The sequence below is a fragment of the Neophocaena asiaeorientalis genome, unplaced genomic scaffold (genome assembly GCF_003031525.2).
Source record: "Neophocaena asiaeorientalis asiaeorientalis breed wild unplaced genomic scaffold, Neophocaena_asiaeorientalis_V1.1 scaffold198, whole genome shotgun sequence".
NCBI classification, from domain to species: domain Eukaryota; kingdom Metazoa; phylum Chordata; class Mammalia; order Artiodactyla; family Phocoenidae; genus Neophocaena; species Neophocaena asiaeorientalis.
Genome location: NW_020175221.1, coordinates 2026951 through 2052006, shown reverse-complemented (window position 1 = coordinate 2052006; position 25056 = coordinate 2026951). Strand labels below are relative to the sequence as shown.

Genomic DNA, 25056 nt, shown 5'->3' with positions numbered 1-25056 from the left:
TTATTTTGCGTAATAAACTTCACCTATATTTATGCAATCTGAGACTTTAACGGTTTGGTTTTAGATATGAAAAATAACAAAAAGGTATGCCTTAAGAATCTCAGTTATAGACAGATGGCTGAAAATTATGTAGATAAAAATTAAATGTTTACTCTCTTTCGTATTGTTTATTTTGCGTAATAAACTTCACCTATATTTATGCAATCTGAGACTTTAACGGTTTGGTTTTAGATATGAAAAATAACAAAAAGGTATGCCTTAAGAATCTCAGTTATAGACAGATGGCTGAAAATTATGTAGATAAAAATTAAATGTTTACTCTCTTTCGTATTGAATTTCAAAACTTTAAAAAATTCTCCCCACATGCCAGTTACATATATGTGACTGCACCTATAGCAGTGTCTGTCCTTTTTCTCTCCCCTTCCCTGAGCCATAGCTTCCAAGTCCTTTGAGGTGACCATTGATTCAATTCTGTAGCAGCCAGGGCAGGTCAAAGGTCTTGTGTGAGTGGTTGTGGTAACTACCATCCTTAATCTTGTCATGGGTAGCTCTCCATAACTCCTGCCTACCTACACACTATTTTTTTAAAAATCTATTTCCTTTATTTAATAAATGAGGAAAGAAGAGGGAAGAAGAAACAGATATTAATAAGTAACTTGCCCAAGAGGCTAACATTAGATAATGGCTGAAATTAGAACCAGGAGCCTAGTCTTTCTCTGCCTTGTCATACTGAGTGCTGTAATATGTCTTCTCTGGAGTATGGCTGAGCCAAAAGAGGGCTGAGCATCCATGGGTTAAGGAGAGCCTGGGAGTGTCCTGTTGCCAAAGTAGGCTGGGCCAGTCAGTAGGCAGAACTGCATTGAGGGCATTGATGACCCTTAGTGTTTAAACTTGGTGTGTGGTTATTGCCAGGCTCCCAGAATGTCTGCTGGACATCATTTATGTAGCAAATTCTTTACTTGGGAAGACTTTAAGCACGTTTTCAATTTTAGCCAAAGCACTTTTTTTTCTTCTAAGTAATTTATGTTTGTTGTAGAAATCTTAGAAAAAGCATTGCCCCTACATCAACCAAAACAAGTTAAATAAACATTCATCTGTAATCACACTGCTCTGAGACACGGGTGGGAATGTCTTAGTATGTTTCATCCACATTTTGAACCAAAGTCTCTTCGCTTCTCTTTTATCACTGTATTTAAGAAAAAAATGTACCTCTTAGCCAAAGTATCAGTACATCTACCTTGCTGTTCTTTTTTTTTTTCTTATTAAAGACTTGTTTGTTTGTTTATATTTTTTGGTAATAGTTTTTTTTTTAATTGAAGTGTAGTTGATTTACAGTGTTGTGCTAGTTTCAGGTATACAGCAAAGTGATTCAGTTTATACATATATAGCTCCACTTAGGGAAGCTGGAAGTTATTTGAGACAAAATTAAGTATTCTCAGTCCCCTGCTTTTCTCTTCCGTTTGGAGGCAACTCACATTTTAAGAATGCGCTATGTAAAATGGGAACAAATTTTAAAAAATCATAGCAGTTCCATTAATTTGGAAATATGTATATATTAGTATAGAATTACTGCAACAACAGCAAACCCTTGTCCATTATTGTAATAGAAATGCTGGCATGCTCCTGGGAGCTTGACATTTCAAGCAGCATGTGCACTCAGGCTAAGGGACTAGGGTTTTAGTGCATGTGTTGGAAATGCTGTGCTTCCAAGAGCATGTGACATTTCTATTACAATAATGATGATAGCAGGCATTCCGTAGCAGGAATCCTTGTGGTGGTTTATATACCTTGTCAGTTCTTACAGCAGTCCTACAAGATAGATATTATTAATCCTTTTTTAGATGAGAAAATTGAGGCTGTTACTTGCTTAAGGTTATTTAACAAAACAGATCTTATTTTAGAAGGTTCTAATTCTCTCTAAAATTCTGTCTCACTTTGTGTTATCCTGCATATTCTGTTGCCTCTGACTTTCTCATATAGGGTACATTTTGCCTTAGGCAAAAAATGTGTTACTAAAATAGTTGCCAGTAATTTTTTTCCGTTAATTGGATTGTTTTGAATACACAAAGAACCTTCAATTATGAGGAATCCTATGGGACATTGTAAAACAATCTTTTTGTAGAAGTAAATACTCTGATCATTTTTAAATTTTTATATTTTAATTTAGATTTTTAATGAAGGTTTCACTTCAAATAGGATGGTATAGCTATAAGTATTAACAATTATGATAGTAATACATTTTTGTTAATAAAGATTGTTTTCATTTATTTTTCTTTCTTAACGCTCAGACCAGTTTAATGTCTCATATCTGATTTCTTGGAATTGGGAGCATTTTGGTTCCATGATAAGCAAGAAATTGTATACACTTTTTATATGAAAAATCACATATTCCTTACTATTCTGTTTACTGTGTTTACTTAAATGTATTTTTACTAGAAAAGGCTAGTTTAGGCTGAATTCTAATCATCTTAGGTCGGCGACCCTGGACCAGCAGCCACAGCATCACCTGGGATGATGGGGTGGGGCCCAGGAATCCTGATGCACATTCGAGTTTGAGATGCACCAAACTATATGTTCCACCTACCAAGAGAGCAAGAGGGTTTGTGCGTTCTTTCACCTAACAAATGCTTCTTGAGTGTTTCCTCCAGGATAGTCCTCTGTGACAAGGGTGCTACAGAACTCTGCTGTCTCAGATGATATCACAGCCCTCTGCTTCGAGCTTAACTCGGTATAAGCGAGACGTGAACACTTAGAAATAGGCTTTAATTTAAAGTTGAGGGGTCAAGCCGGAGTTCCAGGGTGTGGGTGGAGGAATTTGGCTACCGAGGCCTGCATTCTCCCTTCTGGGGTCTGAGCACACTTTTCTCCTTGCCTCTTGGCTCTGGTAAACAGACTTAGTTTCCAGAGTTTGTCCTTCACCTCAGCTCCTAAAGCAAATAGCCAAGCATCTCTAAAGGTTGTTTTGCTGTAAGCAGCAACAGGAAATAAACAAGTAAAAGGATCTTCTGTCCCCTTCCCCCTTAGGGGAAGTAAGACACAGGTGTGTAGAGGTGCTCAGAGTTGAACACCAAAGGGCTGTAGTAAACTTAATCTATACTTTAGGCATCCAGGTTGGGCATCCAGGTGAGAGGCCAAGTGAGGGAGGGGAAGAGGAGGGAGCACTGAATTGTAGGGGCGCCATTGGGGGCTATACAGATCGGGGCAAGGGAGCCTGGCTGATCTGGTCTTCAGGAAAGGTGGAAGTCTGGAGCTGCTTTGCTTGTATTAGAGAAGGTTGGCATTAGAGAAAGTGGAATTTAAAAATTGGGGCAGATAAGTTAAATGCCTAAGCACTTTGTGGCTCTATAGTTGTGCACAGAACTCAAATTCTACCTAATTTGTTTATCACCCCTCCTCCCCCGGCTGCCCACCCAGAATCTGGGGCTGGGCAATGGTTGTTTCCCTCAAGTGTGCATGTTAAAATACAGAAATACGTTTTGGAAAATTACTTGACAGTAATGGGGGGGAGGGGCTTATGTACTTCAAGATTGGGGATGACACAGAGTGATGTGATTTTTTTTTTTTTTTTTTTTTTTAATCCAACACAGTCTCCTTAAACTCAGCTTCTTCTAGGTGCTCATTACAGATGGCTAAATTAGTGGATCAGTGTCTTTTTTTTTTCAGGAATAATATTAAATAACTATGTAATGACATTCATATCTAACACAGTTATTCTGATCATACGGGTCCTTGTATGAAGTGTTGTGAGGATCAACATTAACGAGGAAACAAAACCAATACTGAACAGAGTGCCTCTGGGAACTCTTGATTGGGCCCATCCAGTGCATGCTCCGTAAATTTTTATGTTGTTTATATGGTGTGCTGTGGTTTACAGTCTGGTCTTTGCATTAATTTGCCATTGTCTTTCTCTCAAATATTAATGAAGTGTAGGAGCAATTCTAGTCCAAATAGGCATTTTAAAGGTGGACTTCAAAACAAAGCTTTTCCTTTAAAAAATAATTTTTCTGAAAGACGGAAACCACTTCATTAGTGATTGCCGGCAAAATCTCCTAATGTCTTTCCATAAGCTGTTTAAGCTTAGTGTTAGAAATTAGGGCTAGAGGATTTAATTAGCCAGCTCACAGGATGCAGTCTCTTTAATTTAGGATATCCCTTTGAGAAAATTACATAGTTGAAGAAAGAATATCATATTTTAGACAAGTTGGTTTTGAGTTGAGTTTATTGCCTCTGTCTTGGTCCCTTAATGTGTCTGTACTGCTGATCTGGAAATTAAGGTTGATTTGAATTAAAACTTTTTGTTTTTTAAAATTGATAATTGCAGCATGGCATGTTAGATTGTGTGCAGTTCTCAGAGTTAGGAAAGGTAAAAGTTGGGTTTTGTGGGGCAATGATTAACTCATATATTTTACCAGGGACACATAATCAGGTATTAGTTACTATACATTCAGCCAATGCACTGGGTTAGCAAACCAATGAATGCTTTGTTATGAGAGTGGTTAGCACTTCTGCATTTTTAGACTTAGCTTTAGAAACTTAAAAGAAACCTCTTACAACCCTTGCCATCCTTTCAGCCATAACATTGCATTGCTTTGGTTTCTGCCTTTAATTTCCCCGGGGATTCTTTTTATTTAGGAAAAGGGTGAAAGATGTATTTGTGTAAGTACTACACCAGTGCTTCTGTTAAATTCTTTTTCAACAAAAAATATGTTACTTGAGCACCTCATGCACAGGGTGCATATTTTTCTGAAAAGAATGTGCCCTGAAAGCAGTAGTTTTTAGTGTGTATTTATTTCATGTCTACCAGTTTACTTTAGCTTAGACAATTTCTAATGTTTTCAGTTTGTTACCATTTTTCAGTTAACTGAGCACATATACATATATGCACAAAGTGGCCAAGCTTTAGAAATTCTTTGTGTATTTTAAAACAGTTGTCTCTCCCGTCTGATATCATGGGTCTCCTTGTCACCTTTAAAATGCAACTAAAATCTAACCTTAGATATGGAAAATCAGCTTTCAAGGAAAGCTTATTTTTAGAATATCAGTGAAGAATTTAATGTTTACTTTCTAGAAACCTTAATTCTCGTTAATGTGAAATTAATGTAGACGATTCAATCGTGTAGTTCTCATGTGAGAAATTTGCCCCTTCAGTGTTTCCCTGCTAAGTCTTATAAACTACCGACCTACCGTAAGGTCCAAGTGCAAAAATGAAAATGTTTTGAAAGCCTCTCTGGGAGCTCTGGGTATCCCTGGACCATGCTTTGAGAATCATTGCATTATAATATTTTTGAGGTATCTATGGTTACCTAAAAAAATCTCTCCCCGAACATTTTCTAGTTCTCTCTGTGTGAAAGTACACTCTTTTGCATTTATGTTCCAAGTTACTTCAAGAATGAGGTTCCTCCTTCCCCCCAAGATTCCAGTAGCCATAGAGGAAAAAAAATGTATTATGGATAAAAGGGAATGTTTCTAGCACCCCTCCCCCCTATTTCTCCAGCTGGGAAGGGAAGGAAAGGGAAATAAAATTTAATGAGCACTTTTACTACGTGCCAGGTGCTTTACATATGTTATTTCAGTTTAATCCCCAGAACAATCCTAGGAGGTATTTCTAACCACATTTTGCACAAAATACAGCAAGTATCAGAAAGGATAAACAATATGCCCAGATCACACAGCATTTAAGTGGACAGAACCTGATCCGAATCAAAGTCTGTTACCAAGGCCTATACAACACTGAGCCTTGGTTTCTGCTTTGTTTTTCTTTAGTTCCTGCAGGCTGAGAACGTGAATACTATCATTATATTGGGTGCTGTGGTGGCATGACGACAAAACGATTTGACTGCCCTGTGAGGTTTGCTCTTATGGAATTAACTGTCTTTGACAGATTATATTTTGTAAAGTCAAATATATTTATTAAAAAAGATTTATGTAGTTTCTTCAGTTTTAGTTCTTTGAAAATAAAACAGCTAAATTATCCATGGTTTACCACAGAGCACAGGATTACCCCTTTCTGTGTCCTCAGTTCTGTCATATCGAACAGCTGACTGTCCTAGAAGGAGATTTTTGCATTTATAATCCCAAAGCCGCTGGTCATCTGGGATTGTCAGAACTCCAGAAAGGCAAAATCCATTCTCAAGAACATTACTTTTTGTTTCAAGTCACGCAGTACCTAAAGGATAAGACCATTGAGGGATGCGGAGGAAGGAGAGGGGGAAGAATGTCTATCGAGACATCTCTAGTTACCTTTGAGGGAGGAATGTTCTCCTTGCTTCTCCTGTGAGTGCTATGGTATGATTTAGGACCCAGAGAGAGTGAGTTGGTGGAATTTCAAAGTTTCCTCAAATTGGAGAGGCCAAAATACACGACCACACAACCCTGAAGAGAGGCGTGATGGAACCTCCTACATGTTGACTCAGTACTGCACTGTCTTAAAAACTAGTGTACCTGCTGTCCCCTCTGTGTGTATGTAACTTTCCTGTATCTAAAGTAAAGCCTCTTACCTCTAGCAACATCAGCCATCCCAACCTAAAAGTAAGGAGGGAAAAACCCCAAATAGACCTCTGAGTATTAAACAGTTGACACAAATCTAATCAAATTAGAGGTGCAGCTGACTTGAGGGCAAAGAATTTTCTATGAAAAAGGATAGCAGTATAGGAGGGGAGTCATTGTGATAGCTGATAGTAGAGAAAAAAACAAGAGCCTGCTTAAAAAATACTGCCACCTGCAGTTGTCTCTTACTACGGGGAATGCTGTCCCATTCACTTGGTAATACCCTGAATGGTCAGCTGATTAGGGTGGCAAGGTAGAACTTACATTTAGAAATATTTCCAACATCCGTGTCCCCTGCATCGGCAGGCAGACTCTCAACCACTGAGCCACCAGGGAAGCCCCAAAATAGTTGGAATTTTAAAAGGAGTTTGGATACTTGAAAGATAATCTAGAATTACTTGGAAAAAGAACATTCATGAAATGCCTTAATCTTGACGATATTACATTAATGAAGTGTACTTTTATAAGACATGAATGTGTTTATTTGTGTCCTCACACATCTCTTGAGTTAGTTTTGAAAGTCACAATATTTTATAGTTTGTTTTTTAAAAAATTTTATGAGAATGGTAAATACTCAACATAATATAGTTGGATAGTAGGTGGGGTTTTCCCCCAGCATAATTGTACGATATCAGGATTCACTATACTTTACTTCTGACTTGTACAACTCACATGAATGAATAAAACCCTGTTTTGCAAAACCATTTGACGGCTTCATTGGTTCTGCTACGGGTCTGTTCTCTTTTTTTTTTTTTTAATTTTTATTGGAGTATAGCTGCTTTACAATGCTGTGTTAGTTTCTGCTGTACAGCAAAGTGAATCAGCTATATGTATACATATATCCCCTCTTTTTTGGATTTCCTTCCCATTTAGGTCACTGCAGAGCACTGAGTAGAGTTCCCTGTGCTATACAGTAGGTTCTCGTTAGCTATCTATTTTATATGTAGTATCAATAGTGTATATATGTCAATCCCCATCTCCCAATTCATCCCACTGCCCCCTTCCCCATTGGTATCCATACCTTTGTTCTCTATGTCTGTGTCTCTGTTTCTGCTTTGCAAATAAGACCATCTGTACCATTTTTCTAGATTCCACATATATGTGTTAATATACAACATTTGTTTCTCTCTTTCTGACTTACTTCACTCTGTATGACACTCTCTAGGCCCATCCAGGTCTCTACAAATGACCCAATTTCATTCCTTTTTATGGCTGAGTAATATTCCATTGTATATATGTACCACATCATCTTTATCCATTACTCTGTTGATGGATATTTAGGTTGCTTCCATGTCCTGGCTGTTGTAGTGCTGCAGTGAACATTGGGGTACCTGTGTCTTTTTGAATTATGGTTTTCTCAGGGTATATACCCAGTAGTGGGATTGCTGGGTCATATGGTAGTTCTTTCTATTTTTAGTTTTATAAGGAACGCCATACTGTTCTCCATAGTGGCTGTATCAATTTACATTCCCACCAACAGTGCAAGAAGGTTCCCTTTTCTCCACACCCTCTTCAGCATTTATTGTTTATAGAGTTTTTGATGATGGCCATTTTGAGGTGATTTGTGAGGTGATAACCTCATTGTAGTTTTGATTTGCATTTCTCTAATAATTAGTGATGTTGAGCATCTTTTTATGTGCCTCTTGGCCATCTGTATGTCTCTTTAGGGAAATGTCTATTTAGGAAGGGCCTCTTCTTTGACAGTTAAATCAGTCTCTTTTGAAGCACCTCTTACACTATAGCCTCGCAGACTATTTAAATACTAGCTAGTCTAACTATTTTGGATTCTCAGTTGTCTTGGCTTTGCCTGTGATGGGAGTCCTTCAGTATCACTTTTGTGGAGAGACAAAGATGTTGACTTGGTGGATAAGGAGAAATAAAATAGTGTTAAGCTGGGAGAGATTGATTTTATAAATGGTTAGTTTATGATAACTATCTTCCTATAGTGACAGCTAGTTTCTTTTGTACACATATATATGTGACAGGTGGAAAACAGAGAACCTTTGCACTAAGTATACAGAATATACTTGGAAACTTTCTGGACTTATTTATGATCCATTGATCTTTTCTTGTCTTAATCTGTGCCTGTGCCATGGACTTTTAATTATTGTAAGCTTTTAGTGCACTGGTATACAAGAAGGCAAGACTGCTCTTATTTTTCTTAATTTCTAAAATTTTCCTGGGTGTTTACTTTTTATGTGATCTTTTTTTCTCGTGGGGAAATACATTAAAATTTTTTAAAAATATGATTACATTTGCTATGTATCCTTTCTTTAATTGCGGTTTTCCAAAAAAACTTCTTGACCAAAAGAGATGGAGGAGGAGACTGGAATATCCATTTAAAAACAGGGATAATCTCTGTGGAAGAAAACCAGAGGTTACCGTATTACGGTTATCAGAATTCCTTATTGTGAAGCAATAATAGTGACTTGATTTTTGGAAATGCACTTCTTAAGTTGATAATCTGGTAAAAAAATACGACAACACTTTTCTCTTTCCACTGTGTTGCTGAATATGAATTATCAAGATGAAGTTACATTACTCTGAAAGATTTCTCGTAAGTTGAATAATGTTTCTCCCAGCGCCCTGGCCTAAAGGAACCCCTCTCTTGAAAGAGATAGTAAGTAGGGTTCAGATGCCCCACATGTGAACTCTAGGCATCATCTGGCTGTCCTTCTCGGTTCACATCTCTGTAGCTCCATGTGCAGCATCCTTTCCAGAGTTCCCACATGGTGAAAAGATCCTTCTCCTTGTGATTTAAGGGGAACCTGGAGAAATAGTGGCCTGCTAGATAAATTTTATTCAAGTAGCATAGATAGTGGAAGGCTGAGAGAGTCAGAGGCTTCATTACATTTCTGACATTCAAGTTTCTGTCGGGTACTTAATCCTGAGGTAAGCCTGTGCCCTGGAGGTTTCCCCTTAATGTTTATCACTGGCCCTCTGCATGTGGCTTTCACAGAGGGTAGATGGAACTGAATGGTGTGCCAAAAAACATTCAGGATAAGCTTCCCCATATTTAGGGAAAAGGAGTGATCCTTCGAAGCAGCGGCCAAGTGCCATTGGTCAGGGTGCAGTTTTCATTGGCTGTGGGCTGTAGCTAGAGCTATCCAAGGAGCCGTTGCTGCCTGTGCGGGTTGAGTGTCTCATTTCTGGATCCTTCGAAGCAGCGGCCAAGTGCCATTGGTGAGGGAGGTCGTGGAGGGTTCCTGTGTGGTTCTAAGTTGAGGCTACAAGGCCTCTAAGGCCCCTTGCCACTTGGTGATTTTGTGCACCCATGTGTGCATGTGAGCATGTTTAACAGCCTACCTCTGTACCAGCTTTACTCTGTATGATAGGAAAGAAAATAGTCATTGAGCTACTTCAGCTACGGTATGCGTGCGATTTGATGGGCTTTGCAGCCCCCCCGCACATACTGCTCAGAGACGTTGCAATATTGGGGCTGCCTGGAATAAAGGTGGAAGGAAGGGAGGAGTTTGTTGAGAAGAAAGCTGAGCTGGCCTACTCTATTTTAAAACGTTGTTTAAAAAAGGGTGGAATGCTGGGGGAGAAAACTACTGATCTAGGGGATTTTGGTCAGGTATATACCACACACAGATTTAGAAGAGTAATGATGGCTTACTCTAGGTAAGCTATGGTCTAGGTATAGGTATGATGTGGTGTATGAATATACATATATATAGGTGTGATGGTGGTATACTGCAGTAAGTGTTTTCATATGGCTGTGTAATAAACTACTTCAGCATGTCTGTTAAATAGCATTTATTTTTTACTTGTAAGGTGCAGGGAGAGGGAGGTTGGAGTGGCCAGAATGTTTTTACTTGAAAATAAAAGCTGTCATGTTTTATTCTTGCAGCTGTCAAGCACTGCGCATTTCAAAGAATTAAAATATTTTGTAGCATCTGAATGCAGAAACTGAACTCTCCTCCCCTTCTTTCACATAGGTTTCCACTTGAGTGGCACAGTGACAGAACCTGCAATACAATCGGAGCCAGAAACTGTTTGTAACGTGGCCATCAGCTTTGATCGTTGCAAGATTACCTCAGTGACCTGCAGCTGTGGAAACAAGGACATATTTTATTGTGCCCATGTTGTGGCACTGTCTTTATACCGCATCCGCAAGCCAGATCAGGTCAAATTGCATCTTCCCATTTCAGAGACTCTCTTTCAAATGAATAGAGACCAACTACAAAAGTTTGTACAGTATTTGATCACAGTGCACCACACAGAAGTTTTGCCAACTGCTCAAAAATTGGCAGATGAAATTCTTTCCCAGAATTCAGAAATCAACCAAGTTCATGGTGAGTATAGATACTCATTCTATAGATTGCTTCTCTGGATTATTTTTCATTTATAAATTTAATTCTTTTGCATGAAAATGAATTAAATATGAATTAGATCATCAACATTGCTCTTAGGTAGCTGAAGGTTTAAATTTAGTTTTGCATCCTAAAACATTTCTTTTGAAATGTTTTGTACCTTCTACTAGATACCAAGTCTTTTCTGCTCAGAAAAATTTCTCGTTTGTTAAAGCTTGGCTCTTATATGTTTATGTTTTGTAAAATTTCATCAAATACTGGGTATCAGTTATAGTGAACACAAATTCACCTTTGTCAGCTGTTGTCAGTAAACTGACTTGCGCATATTCAGAAGTTTTTTCATTTTCTTAAAAAATTTATTTTCCAAGGCAGTAAGTTTCTGATATGATGCCTCATATTAAGAAAGTAACTTATTCTTAGAAAAAGATGAGAATTTATATAGAGAGAGTTTAGGATATGATTATTATTGTGTGTAAGAAATCTCAAAAAGGGTTTCTTTAAAGTCTTTTATACACTGAACTTGTTATCTCACTTATTTGTAAACACATGTATCAACTGTCAACATATAGTTGAAATATGGAACCAGTCAGTCACTCAACCCTATCCTTTTAGGTTTTCTTCAAAGTCCTTACTTGATGTAGCAGGTATAAATGTTTAAGGAAAGCAGTTTGAGATCATTTCTTAAAAACTTTTAAAATTGTGAGATATAACACAGAAAAGTGCATAGAATATGTATGTGTAGATTAACAAAGTGAACCAACATCCAGGCCCAGAAATAGATGACTCTCGGCACTTTGGAGGGTTCCACATGTCCCCTTCCAGTCAGTCATAGGCTCCTTTCTGTTTCCCATGGTAATCATTGCCTGATTTTTTATGGTAATCACTTCTTTGGTGCTTTGTGTTTTAACGTTAACATCACTAAACACTGGTTTAGTCTTATCTGATTTTAAACGTTATGTATCTGACTTCTTTCATTCAAAATCATGTTTATATGATTTATTCATATTGTTTCACGTACCTTTAGTTCATTCATTTTCATTGCTCTAAAGCAGCACCAGAAATACCAATAGAAGTACAGTGTGAGCTACATGTATAAGTTAAAATATCTTGTTAGCTTCACTTAAAAAGAAGCAAGTAAAATTAATGTTTTATTTATCTCAATATATCTAAAAAATTCAATATATTCATATCATACCAACATTCATAAATATCAATTCAACAAAAATATTGATATATTTCACTTCTTTTCCATATTAAGTCTTTGAAAATCTGTTGTCTGTTTTACACTTACAGCACATCTCACATCAAGCTCTAGCCACATTGCAAGTGTTCAATAGCCACATGGCTAGTGGCTACCTTATTGGACAGCACATACTCTATAAAGTATTCTAGGTATGAGGACACCACAATTTATTTGTCTCTCCCACTGTTGATGAACGTTGTTTTGAATAGAGCTGCTGTGAACATTCTTTTACAAGTCTCCTGGTATCTTGTGATACTTTTAATATGTCTTTTATGTCAGGGGAAAATCCACATAGACATATTTCTTCTAGTGCTCTCCATGTCAGTCTCAGCTTTATTAAAGGAGCTGTTATAAGGTGTGTAAAGCATTTTACTTGGTAGAGTCTGCCAGTGTTGAGTAACAGGATTGTAAACAAGTCTGCCACAGAAGTACCCTGGACCCACCAAAAGCACATGCATTCAAGGACTTTTTAAGCAGGCTTCTGCTCTGTCATATCATCTGTCTCAATCATGTTACCTTGTGAAAATTCAGGCCAGCTAACAGTCATCTCAGATTTCTCAGGAGCCTATTTGTGGCTTCCTATTAAATCGCTCATTGAAGGCAGAAGAATAGCATATACCATTTCTTCAAACTTTTATGCACTCTCTCTTTTTCCTTTTTTTAAAGTTCATATATTCCATTTGGTCATTTTGTTCTCTGAGTTTTAGTTTAACCAGAGGTCCACATCAACAGTAAGGTGTTTGTTCTGCATTTGTCTTCCTTGTTTTGAAGGATAGCAGCCCCCGAAGTTTCTTATCTAAAAGCTTTTAAAATGCATTTCTGTGTCGAAATAGTGGGACTAATGAAACAATCTAAGCTAAACTTGGGTGTGAGAAAGTGTTCACATGACATTATATTTCTCTCAGACTTTCTAAAATTAGAAGAAAAAGATATCTAAGGAATATATAGATATATTAGATATATATTAGATATATCCTTATATATCTAAGGATATATCTAAGGAAATATCAAGGGCAGAATGCAGGTTAGCTTTAGACTCAATGTGATTTTCAAATAACTTTTGCATGAGAACAGTTTCACGAAAGCAGTGAACTTGAGAAGTTTATCCTGCCAGCTTTCTCTCCACTTAATTTATCCTAAGATTTGCTCCTAGCCTGGAAATGGGCCAATTACACAAGCTGCCTTCCTGCCTTCCATTCTAGTGTGACAAGTGGCAAAAAAAGAAGAGGCCCATGACCTTAAGTGTTGAAATTGGAAATCTGCTCCCTGGAGGGTCTTATTTTAACTGTTAGATTGATGACTTAGTAGGGGGTGGGATTTAAAATGTTTTGCAGTTATTTGACTACATGGTCCCACCTGCCTCCAAACATCTGTACATTAAGCGTTTTCTAAGTCATTTTAAAAGCAGTATTTCCTTGTATGGTTTCGAGGCGTGTATTTTTTCTTTGAGAAAAATGTCTTGAACATGAATATTGGGAAGAGTTCATGTTTCTCTAAGGAAAAGCATCACTTTTACCTTGCTAGATAAATAGGGTTAGGATAGGATTTAGATTAGATTATCTTAATAGGTATCTATAGGTATCTATCTTAATAGGTATCTATATATATCTTAAACAGAATGAGGTTTAGCTTATCTAAATCCTTTATAAGAGAAATTCATAATATAATTTTTAAGTAAATACAAACTATGTTGATAACAGGTTTTTCCTTTTCCTTGTGAACTTGTCCTAATGCTTCTTAAAATTCTGTTAGTTGCTTTACTTACTATTTTGAAATATTTTCTTTTTAAAAGAATTTTATGCTGAGGAATTAAAAGCTTTTTCAAGTCTATTTCAGGCATATTGTTTCTCAAAATTTCTTTGTAAGCTACATATTGCAAATTTATAATTGTAATAGTTTCTAGACTAAGAAGCCAAGGAGAATGTGTTAGTGACTTATCCAGGATCACAGGTTGAGTGAAAGTAGTCGGAATATAGAAGTAGTCATCATAATAGTTCAGTCCTTGTCAGTTTTTTACATTTCATTTTGTTTTCATAAAATGTCCTGCATAATTGTGATTAGATTAAATCAATCACTGTATGCTAAAAAGTGGGTGTAAGATAGTTAATGTTAATGGCCCTCCAAGGAGATTGCCAGTTGTAGTTTTGCATTGATAAGCAAAATTGTTTGTCTTGGTTTTATATTAAAATAAGACTTATGGGCTTCCCTGGTGGCGCAGTGGTTGAGAGTCCACCTGCCGATGCAGGGGACACGGGTTTGTGCCGGGAAGATCCCACATGCTGCGGAGCGCCTGGGCCCGTGAGCCATGGCCGCTGAGCCTGCGCGTCCGGAGCCTGTGCTCTGCAATGGGAGAAGCCACAACAGTGAGAGGCCCGCATACCGCAAAAACAAAACAAAACAAAAAAAACCAAAAAACTTTCTAGCTTCCATATTGTTAAGAAAAAGCTATTGTCTTTGCTAAGTATGTATTTGGAAATTTACTGATTTCTTAGTGCTAACCCACTCTCTTGATTAATTCAACTCAGCCTTTTTTGGGCTTTTTTGCTTCTTATTAAAGGAGTGCATTATAAATTAGTAAATTGTGGTGTAGGGACAGAACATTGAATTTGAAACCTGGAGGCCTAGAGTACAGTATTGTCTCTTCTGTGTATTACCTATGTGACCCTGGGTGAGACTCATTTTTTTCCTCATATTTAAAATGCTCATAATCTTCACTAGCAGCGTTGGAAAAATTTTAGTCATATAATATATACATGTGTAAAATATTAAAGAAAAGAGAGAGTTTACCTTATGTTGGAGTACCCATAAGTAGTCATAGTTAACAAGAAGAGGGAAGAAACCAATTGGGGGATGGATGATAATAGAGTTGTAGGTCAGCTTGCTGTGCTCTGACTCTCTGGCACATATTTCCTCCTCTTCTACTTTTTTCCTTTTGCTCTTTCTTTTAGTGACCTCCCTATGGGATAGCCTGTACTGGGCAAACTACAACAAAAAGGGACAGGTGGAGTGGAAACTGTGGCATTGGTCTCTGCTTGGAACAGAGGGAAAGGGTGTCATTTCTGTGGCCCTTTTACTCTCAGAGCTTGAGTCAATCCCAGAAGTAGGCTAGATTCATCCCTCACTTCAGTGCCATGTGTCCAGAGATACCATCTCAGTTAGCCAGATGTAGAAGGGATGTAAAGTTGACCCTGGAGCAACTTGGGGGTTAGAGGCGTCAACCGTCTGCACAGCTGAAATTCCACGTGTAACTTATAGTCATTCGGTCCTGGGTACCTGCGGTCCTCTGTACCTGTGGTTCCTCATGCCCACAGTTCTTCTGTATCTGCAGTTCCACGTCTGTGGATTCAACTGGGGATTATGTAGTACTGTAGTATTTACTATTGAAAAAAAAAGTCCCTCTAAGTGGACCCATGTAATTCAAACCCAGTTGTTTAAGGGTCAGTTGTATTCATGTCAGGTGAGGGTGGACACATGACATCTAAGATGTTTTCCACTCCCGATTCTGTGACTCTTTGGTGATTGTATTTTTTACAGAGACACAGGAGGCACCTAGGATCCATACTCCAAAGATGTGCCTCTTGTAGTTCTACCCAAGTGTGCATTTGAGTGTTGTTCTTTCATCAGACATTGCAATTTGTTTGAAGATGGTTCTTATAAAACTAGCACTATAAATTCCATTCATGCCTTCCTGTCCTGCTTAATTTAGCCTTCCAATGCTTCTGTGTCCCAGTCATCATATATATGTCTATTCAGTCTCTTCCAGATATTACCAAACAAGCAAATCTACTCAGCCATCCCATGTCTGTTGTATAGCTTATGTTTACTTGATTATAAGCTCCATCAGGGCTGAAACTATGACCTGTGTATTTTGCCAGCCTCCCTAAGGACAATATTGAAGAAGTAATGGGCACACTGGGACTTCTCTAGGGGCGCAGTGGTTAAGAATCTGCTTGCCAGTACAGAGGACACGGGTTTGAGACCTGGTCTGGGAAGATCCCACATGGCGCGGAGCAACTAAGCCCATGCGCCACAACTACTGAGCCTGCTCTCTAGAGCCTGTGAGCCACAACTACTTAGCCTGTGTGCCACAACTACTGAAGCTCGCGGGCCTAGAGCCCGTGCTCCGCAACAAGTGATGCCACCACAATGAGAAGCCCACACACCGCAATAAGAAGCCTGCGCACTGCAACAAAGAGTAGCCCCCGCTTGCCGCAACTAGAAGAAGGCCCTCGCGCAGCAATGAAGACCCAACGCAGCCCCCCAAAAAAAGCCCAGGACCAGATGGCTTCACAGGTGAAGTCTATCAAACATTAAGAGAAGAGGTAACACCTGTCCTTCTCAAACTCTTCCAAAAAACTGCAGAGGAAGGAACACTCCCCAATTCATTCTACGAGGCCACCATCACCCTGATACCAAAACCAGACAAAGATGTCACAAAAAGGAAAACTACAGGCCAATATCACTGATGATCATAGATGCAAAATTCCTCAACAAAATACTAGCAACACATTAAATCCAACAACACATTAAGAGGATCATACACCATGATCAAGTGGGATTTATCCCAGGGATGCAAGGATTCTTCAATATATGCAAATCAATGTGATATACCATATTAACAAATTGAAGAATAAAAACCATATGATCATCTCAATAGATGCAGAAAAAGCTTTTGACAAAATTCAACACCCTTTTATGATAGAAACTCTCCAGAAAGTGGGCATAGAGGGAAACTACCTCAACATAATAAAGGCCATATATGACAAACCCACAGCAAACATCATTCTCAATGGTGAAAAACTGAAAGCATTTCCTCTAAGATCAGGAACAAGACAAGGATGTCCACTCTTGCCACTATTATTCAACATAGTTTTGGAAGGCCTAGCCACGGCAGAGAAGTAAATGAAATAAAAGGAATCCAAATTGGAAATGAAGAAGTAAAACTGTCACTGTTTGCAGATGACATGATACTATACATAGAAAAGTCCTAAAGATGCCACCAGAAAACTACTAGAGCTAATCAATGAATTTAGTAAAGTTGCATGATACAAAATTAATGCACAGAAATCTCTTGCATTCCTATGTACTAACAACGAAAGATCAGAGAAAGAAATTAAGGAAACAATCCCATTTACCATAGCAACAAAAAGAATAAAATACCAAGGAATAAACCTTAACTAAGGGGGCAAAAGACCTGTATGCAGAAAACTATAAGATACTGATGAAAGAAATCAAAGACAACACAAACAGATGGAGAGATATACCATGTTTTTGGATTGGAAGAATCAATATATATTTTTAAAATTTATTTTATTTATTCATTTTTGGCTGCACCGGGTCTTTTTGCTGCACGTGGGCTTTCTCTGGTTGCGGTGCGCAGGCCTCCCACCGCCGTGGCCCCTCCTGCTGCAGAGCACGGGCTCTAGGCACGCGGGCCCCAGCAGTCATGGCATGCAGCCTCAGTAGTTGTGGTGCGCGGGCACAGCAGTTGCGGCTTGCGAGCTCTAGAGTGCAGGCTCAGTAGTTGTGGCGCACGGGCCCAGCCGCCCCGTGGCATGTGGGATTCCCCCGGGACCAGGGATCGAACTCATGTCCCCCGCACCGGCAGGCGGACTCTCAACCACTGCACCACTGGGGAAGCTCCGGAAGAATCAATATTTTGAAAATGACTGTTCTATCCAAACAGTCTACAGATTCAAAGCAATACCTATCAAATTACCAACGGCATTTTTCACAGAACTAGAACAAAAAATTTTTACAATTTGTATGGAAACACAAAAGACCCCAATAGCCAAAGCAATCTTGAGAAAGAAAAATGGAGCTGGAGGAATCAGGCTCCCTGACTTCAGACTATACTACAAAGCTACAGTAATCAAGGCAGTATAGTACTGGCACAAAAACAGAAATATAGATCAATGGAACAGGATAGAAAGCCCAGAGATAAATCCACACGCCTGTGGTCACGTTATCTATGACAAAGGAGGCAAAAATACACAGTGGAGAAATGACAGTCTCTTCAATAAGTGGTGCTGGGAAAACTGTACAGCTACATGTAAAAGAATGAAATTAGAGCACTTCCTAACACCATACACAAAAAATAAACTGAAAATGGATTAAAGACCTAAATGTAAGGCCAGACACTGTAAAACTCTTAGATGAAAACATAGGCAGAACACTCTTCGACACAAATCACAGCAAGGTCTTTTTTGACCCACCTCCTAGAGTAATGAAAATAAAAACAAAAATAAACAAATAGGACCTAATGAAACTTAAAAGCTTTTGCACAGCAAAGGAAACCATAGACAAGACAAAAAGACAACCCTCAGAATGGGAGAAAATATTTGCAAACGAAGCAACGGGCAAAGGATTAATCTCCAAAATTTACAAGCAGCTCATGCAGCTCAATATCAAAAGAGCAAACAACCCAATCCAAAAATGGGCAGAAGACCTATAAGTAGACATTTCTCCAAAGAAGACATACAGATGGCCAAGAGGCACATGAAAAGATGCTCAACATCACTAATTATTAGAGAAATCAAAACTACAATGAGGCATCACCTCACACCACTCAGAATGGCCATCATCAAAAAATCTATAAACAATAAGTGCTGGAGAGGGTGTGGAGAAAAGGGAACCCTCTTACACTGTTGGTGGGAATGTAAAGTGATGCAGCCACTATGGAAAACAGTATGGAGATTCCTTCAAATCCTAAAAATGGAACTACCATACGACCCAGCAATCCCACTACTGCGCATATACCCAGAGAAAACCATAATACAGAAAGACCCGTGCACCCTGGTATTCGTAGTAGCACTATTTACAATAGCCAGGACATGGAAGCAACCTAAATGCCCATTGACAGATGAATGGATAAAGAAGATGTGGTACATATATACAAAGGAATATTACTCAGCCATTAAAAGGAATGAAATTGGGTCATTTGTAGAGACATGGATGGACCTAGCAAGTGTCATAAGAGTGAAGTAAGTCAGAAAGAGAAAAACAAATATCATATATTAACGCATATATGTGGAATTTTAAAAAATGGTATAGATGACCTTATTTGCCAAGCAGAAATAGAGACACAGACCTAGAGAACAAATGTTGTATGGATACCAAGGGGGAAAGGGGGAGGTTGGGAGGAATTGGGAGATTGGGATTGACAGATATACACTATTGGTACTATGTATAAAATAGACAACTGATGGGAACATACTCTGTAGCAGAGGGAACTCTACTTAATGCACTGTCGTATCCTAAATGGGAGGGTAATCCAAAAGGGAGGGGATATATGTATATGTATGACTGATTCCTTTTGCTGTGCAGTAGAAGCCAACACAACATTGTGGAAGCAACTATACTCAAAAATAAGTAAATAAATAAAAATTTAAAAATAAAAAAAAGTAATGGGCACTCACAGTTTGTTAAACAAAAAGTAACAGTGTCCTTTATTATGTAGTAAAGGCCATTTATGAGTAACTCATAGCTAAAGTCATACTCAGTGGTGAAAAGCTGAAAGCCTTTGTTCCAAATTCAGGAACAAGACAAGGATGCCCACTCTCACCACTTCTATTTGACACAGTATTGGAAGACCTAGCCACAGCAATCAGACAAGAAAACCAAATAAAAGGCATCCAGATTGAAAGGGAAGAAGTAAAACTGTCATTATTTGCAGAGAAAGCCCTAAAGTCTTCACCCAAAAACTGGTAAATGAATTCAGTAAAGTTGCAGGATGCAAGGTTAATACACAGAAATATGTTCCATTTCTATACACAATGAAATATCAGAAAAAGAATGTAGAAAAAAGTCCTGTTAAAAATTGCATCAAAAAGAGTAAAATACTTAGGAATAAACCTAACCAAGTAGGTGAAAGACCTATACTCTGAAAACAATAAAACACTGATGAAGAAAATTGAAGATGATACAAAGAAATGGAAAGATATCTCATGCTGTTGAATTGGAAGAATTAATATTGTTAAAATGGCTATACCACCCAAAGCAATCTACAGATTTGATGGAATCTCTATCAAAATACCCATGACATTTTCCACAAAACTAGGACAAAAAATCCTAAAATTCATATGGAACCACAGAAGACCCAGAATTGCCAAAGCAATCTTGAGAGAAAAGAACAAAGCTGGAGCTATCGCCCTCCCACACTTCAAACTATACTACAAAGCTACAGTAATCAAAACAGCATGGTACTGGTACAGAAACCAGACACATAGGTCAGTGGAACAGAATAGAGAGCCCAGAAATAAATTCACACACCTATGGTCAATTAATCTACAACAAAGGGGGCAAGAATATACAATGGAGAAAAGACAGTCTCTTCAACATGTGGTTCTGGGAAAGCTGGACAGCCACATGTGAAACAGAGATTAGAACATTTCCTCCCACTGTAAACAAAAATAAATTCAAAATGGATTAAAGACTTAAATGTAAGACATTGAAACCATAAAACTTCTAGAAGAGAATATAGGAAGAACACTCCTTGACATAAATCATGGCAATATTTTTTTGGATCTGTCTTCTAAGGCAAAAGAAATAAAAGCAAAAGTAAACAGCTAGGACCTAATTAAACTTCGAAGATGTTGCACAGCAAAGGAAACCATTGACAAAACGATAAGACAGCCTACAGAATTGGAGAAAATATTTGCAAATGACATGACCGACAAGGGATTAGTATCTAAAATATACAAACAGCTCATGTAACTCAATATCAAAAAAAAAATAACCCAATCAAAAAATGGGCAAAGACCTGAATAGACATTTTTTTCAAAGAAGACATACAGATGGCTAATAGACACATGAAAAGATGGTCAACATCACTAATTATTAGAGAAATGCAAATTAAAACAACAATGAGATATCACCTCACTCCTGTCAGAGTGACAGTCATCAAAAAGTCTACAAATGACAAATGTTGGAGAGGATGTGGAGAAAAGGGGACCCTCATACACTGATGGTGGGAATGTAAATTGTTGCAACCACTGTGGAAAAGAGTATGGAGGTTCCTCCAAAAAAAAAAAAACTAAAAATAGAAGTAACAGGACTTCCCTGGTGGTCCAGTGGCTAAGACTTCACACTCCCAATGCAGGGGGGCCCGGGTTCAATCCCTGGTCAGGGAACTAGATCCCACATGTATGCCACAACTAAGAGTCCACATGCCGCAACTAAAAAAGATCCTTCATGCCGGAGCTAAGACCCAGCACAGCCTAAATAAATAAATATTAAAAAAAAAATAGAATTAACATATGATCCACTCCTGAATATTTATGCAGTAAAAATGAAAACACTAATTCTAAAAGATACTTGCACCCCAGTGTTCATAGCAGCACTATTTATCTAGAATAGCCAAGATGTGGAAGCAACCCAAGTGTTCATCAACTGACATATAGTTAAAGAAGAAGTGGTATATAAATGCAGTGGAATACTACTTGGCCATATAAAAGAATGAAATTTTGCCACTTGTAGCAACATGGATGGACCTAGAGACTATTATGCTCAGTGAAATAAGTCAGACAGGGAAGGACAAATACTATATGATATCACTGATATGTGGAATCTAAAAAATAATAAAAACAAATGTATGTAGCAAAACAGAAACAGACTTACGGACACGGAAAACAAATTAGTGTTACCAGAGGGGTGAGAGAAGGAAGGGAGGGGTAAATTAGGGGTATGAGATTAAGAGATATAAACTACTGTGTATAAAATAGATAAGCAACAGGGATATATTGTATATAGCACAGAAAATTTATAGCCATTATCTTGTAATAACCTTTGACGGAGTGTAATCTGTAAAAATACTGAACCACTATGCTGTACACCTAAAACTAATATAATACTGTAAATCAGCTATACTTTTTTTTTTTTTGCGGTACGCGGGCCTTTCACTGTTGTGGCCTCTCCCATTGCGGAGCACAGGCTGCGGACGCGCAGGCTCAGCGGCCATGGCTCACGGGCCTAGCCGCTCCGCAGCATGTGGAATCTTCCCAGACCGGGGCACGAACCCGTGTCCCCTGCATCGGCAGGCAGACTCTCAACCACTGCGCCAACAGGGAAGCCAACTATACTTTTAAAAAAAAGTAACCATATCATTTCTTATTCCATTTTGTTCTTGGTAAGAACTTGGAGATTTATTCTTGTACTCATACTTGTTCCAAATCTAGCAGTGAGTGACAGTTGGAGTTGTTTGATGGAGGCCTCATGTCACATCTCTCTTCACTTTGTTTCTCTGTCGAGGGTCATAGTCCTTGTAATTGGGCTTGCATTAGCAACCAGTTTGTGCAGTTATCCTAGGGAGATAATTTTGTTATTACAGGCATTATCCTTTCTATTGTAGACCGTTCTGGTGTTGACAGTTGGTGAAACAAAGGTATGACCTACTACTGGTGGTCAATGTAATTAGCAAATCTATCTATAGGACAGAATTAAAGTTGCTTTAAATGTGCTATCTCAAACTACGGTAGTGTGAAACTTAAAAGTAAAAAAAAAAGAAAAAGAAGACTGCATGTTGAAAAGATGTATGGAAGTATAGAAGTATCTGAAGATAAAAAGACAAGAACTCACTGGCTCCCACCAGCTCTCCTGCCTTAGTCTCCAGTAGCTCCCTTATTCCCTGGCAACCATGGCTGACAGTGTGGTTTAGAGTCTTCAGAGGCAAGTTTTCTTTGTGCACACGTGTATGCAATTTTTAAAAAACAATTTTAAAAACTTATTTTTTGCAGTTTCTTTTTTCTTTTAATATATCATGAATATCTTCTCTTGTTAGTACAAATAGGTCTTGTACTGTGTTAAGTGTTGCATGTAGTATTACATACTCTGGATATATTTAATCATTAACATACTGAAGGATTTTGAAGTTGTTTTCGTTTTTTTCTTACTATGTGCAGTGCTGCCGTGACCATTCTTTGTGTATGTGTGGATTTGTGCAAATGCTTTTGAGGAATAGATTCTTAGTAGTAGAAATGCCAAAACAGTTAGTATCGGCATTTTGGGTTTTGTAATTGCTGCCAAATTTCCCTCCAAAAATTACCAGTTTTTCCCTTAAGTTTTAATTAGAACTTGATGTTTCCATAATATGATTTTTATTTTGTTCTAAAAAATTGTTGAAATATACAATCATGTACACATGATCATCTTCACATGAAAAAACATTTTAGCAAATGAGAAGTAACCTTAGGACTTTTGTTTCCTAATTGGGAGGAGTCACATCTCTGACGCGTCATGTATTTGATAGGGTAATGCAGAGACAGCCAAGTTACTTTTAGCCCAATACCCTTTATCCTTTCTCTTTTCACCTCCAAATCTTGCCTTCCCTAACACCCTATAGCCATCTCTGACACTACCGCAACTCTCATAATTTTCAAAGAATTGTTACCAGCTGTGATCAGTTTCCTTGCCATCCCTGTCTCCTTTAACTGATCCTAAATCTCCATGTTGGCTAGATGAGCTTATTATTCCCATCTCCCTCCCTGCAGGTTTCTCTTACCTCCCACTGTAAGAGTATTCAGAGTGTTTAAGAGCTTAGAAGTTAGACAGCCTACATTAGAATTCTGGTCCCTTTGCTTTCCAGCTCTTTGAGTGGAGGCAAGGAACTGAATCTCTTCAGGGCTTTGTTTTCTTATTTGTAAAACGTGGTTAGGAAAAGAGTGCCTATTTCATAAGGTTAGGAGGGTTAAAAAGGAGTAAATCTGAGTTGCTGTTATCTCCATCATTGTGATGTGGCAGTTGACGTGAGTCTTCAAGACAGTTGAGGAAAATATTTGTGAACTTTTTTTTAAAAACATCTTTAAAAATAACCTGAGCAGGGGCTTCCCTGGTGGCGCAGTGGTTGAGAGTCCGCCTGCTGATGCAGGGGACACGGGTTCATGCCCCGGTCCGGGAAGATCCCACATGCCGCGGAGCGGCTGGGCCCATGAGCCATGGCCGCTGAGCCTGCGTGTCCGGAGCCTGTGCTCCTCAACGGAAGAGGCCACAACAGTGAGAGGCCCACGTACCGCCAAAAAAAAATTCTGAGCAAACCATTCTTGAACCTTGCAAACATAGTAGATCTCTTTTAATAAATCTGAAGAGTCAGGTTATGTAAAAATGAGACTTACTGAGAACTGTGCATTTAATTATTTATGTTTGTGTACAGGTAATTGCTAATATATTTGTTAGCTAAGTTATGGAAAATGACTTACCTCTTAAGCATAGAGTACTCTGAATTTTTTAAATGAGCATTGATGAATGTACAAATATTTTATTGCTTTTTATCCATATAAAATACATGATTATTTCTGTACATGAATAAGCATATCATTGAACTTCTGAAGTAAATTAAATGATAATAAGAGATGAGTAATAAAGTCAGGTGAGAGGAAAAGAATAGAGGAAGGGCTATAAACCCTGACAGGCCTATTTGAGTTCCCTGAGATATATCCTGATTACCGTACTACTTATTTATTTCCTTGGAATTTAGCTAAAGGGAAGGTGGCTTGTTGAGGGAGCAGAGCCTGGTGCATGCCAGGGCTCCCTGTCATTAGCCTGCAGGCTAAGGAAAACAGGTTGTCCTCTAACAGCTTCTGGAGAGGACACCACACTGCACCATGGCAGTAGAATTACGTGGACTGACCATTGAGAATAGGTGATAAAGGATCTGGCTCCTTCAGCCACCACAAAATTGTATATTGAAATGAAGGCATTAGTCACTAACTCGAAATGGGGATTTCAGTAAGAATAAAATTTAAAGCTTTTCTCAAGTGTGTGTTTATTCAATGCACATTATTTTTCAGTGGTCTAGTTCTTGTCCTCTCTAAAGAAAGATTTTTTTCTGAGCCTGAATCTCTAAAGTTTGCTGCCTTGCCTTTCCTCTCTTGGTGCCAATGGTTGATATCAGGATTTTGCCTTCAGCTTATAAGACAGGTGTACTGGTGTCTTTGTAAGCCACAGACTTATTGTTTC

At 38.3% G+C, this 25056-nt stretch overlaps 1 protein-coding gene across 1 annotated transcript in view; it reads left to right on the top strand.

Moving 5' to 3' along the window:
• The first annotated feature begins 10481 nt into the window (after positions 1-10481).
• Positions 10482-25056, top strand: part of ZSWIM6 (zinc finger SWIM-type containing 6) — a 77540-nt gene continuing 62965 nt past the window's right edge. The window contains exon 1 of the mRNA XM_024765368.1: positions 10482-10844. Within this exon, the coding sequence (XP_024621136.1) occupies positions 10715-10844 (130 nt within the window). The 5' untranslated portion in view covers positions 10482-10714. The remainder of the gene's footprint in view (positions 10845-25056) is intronic.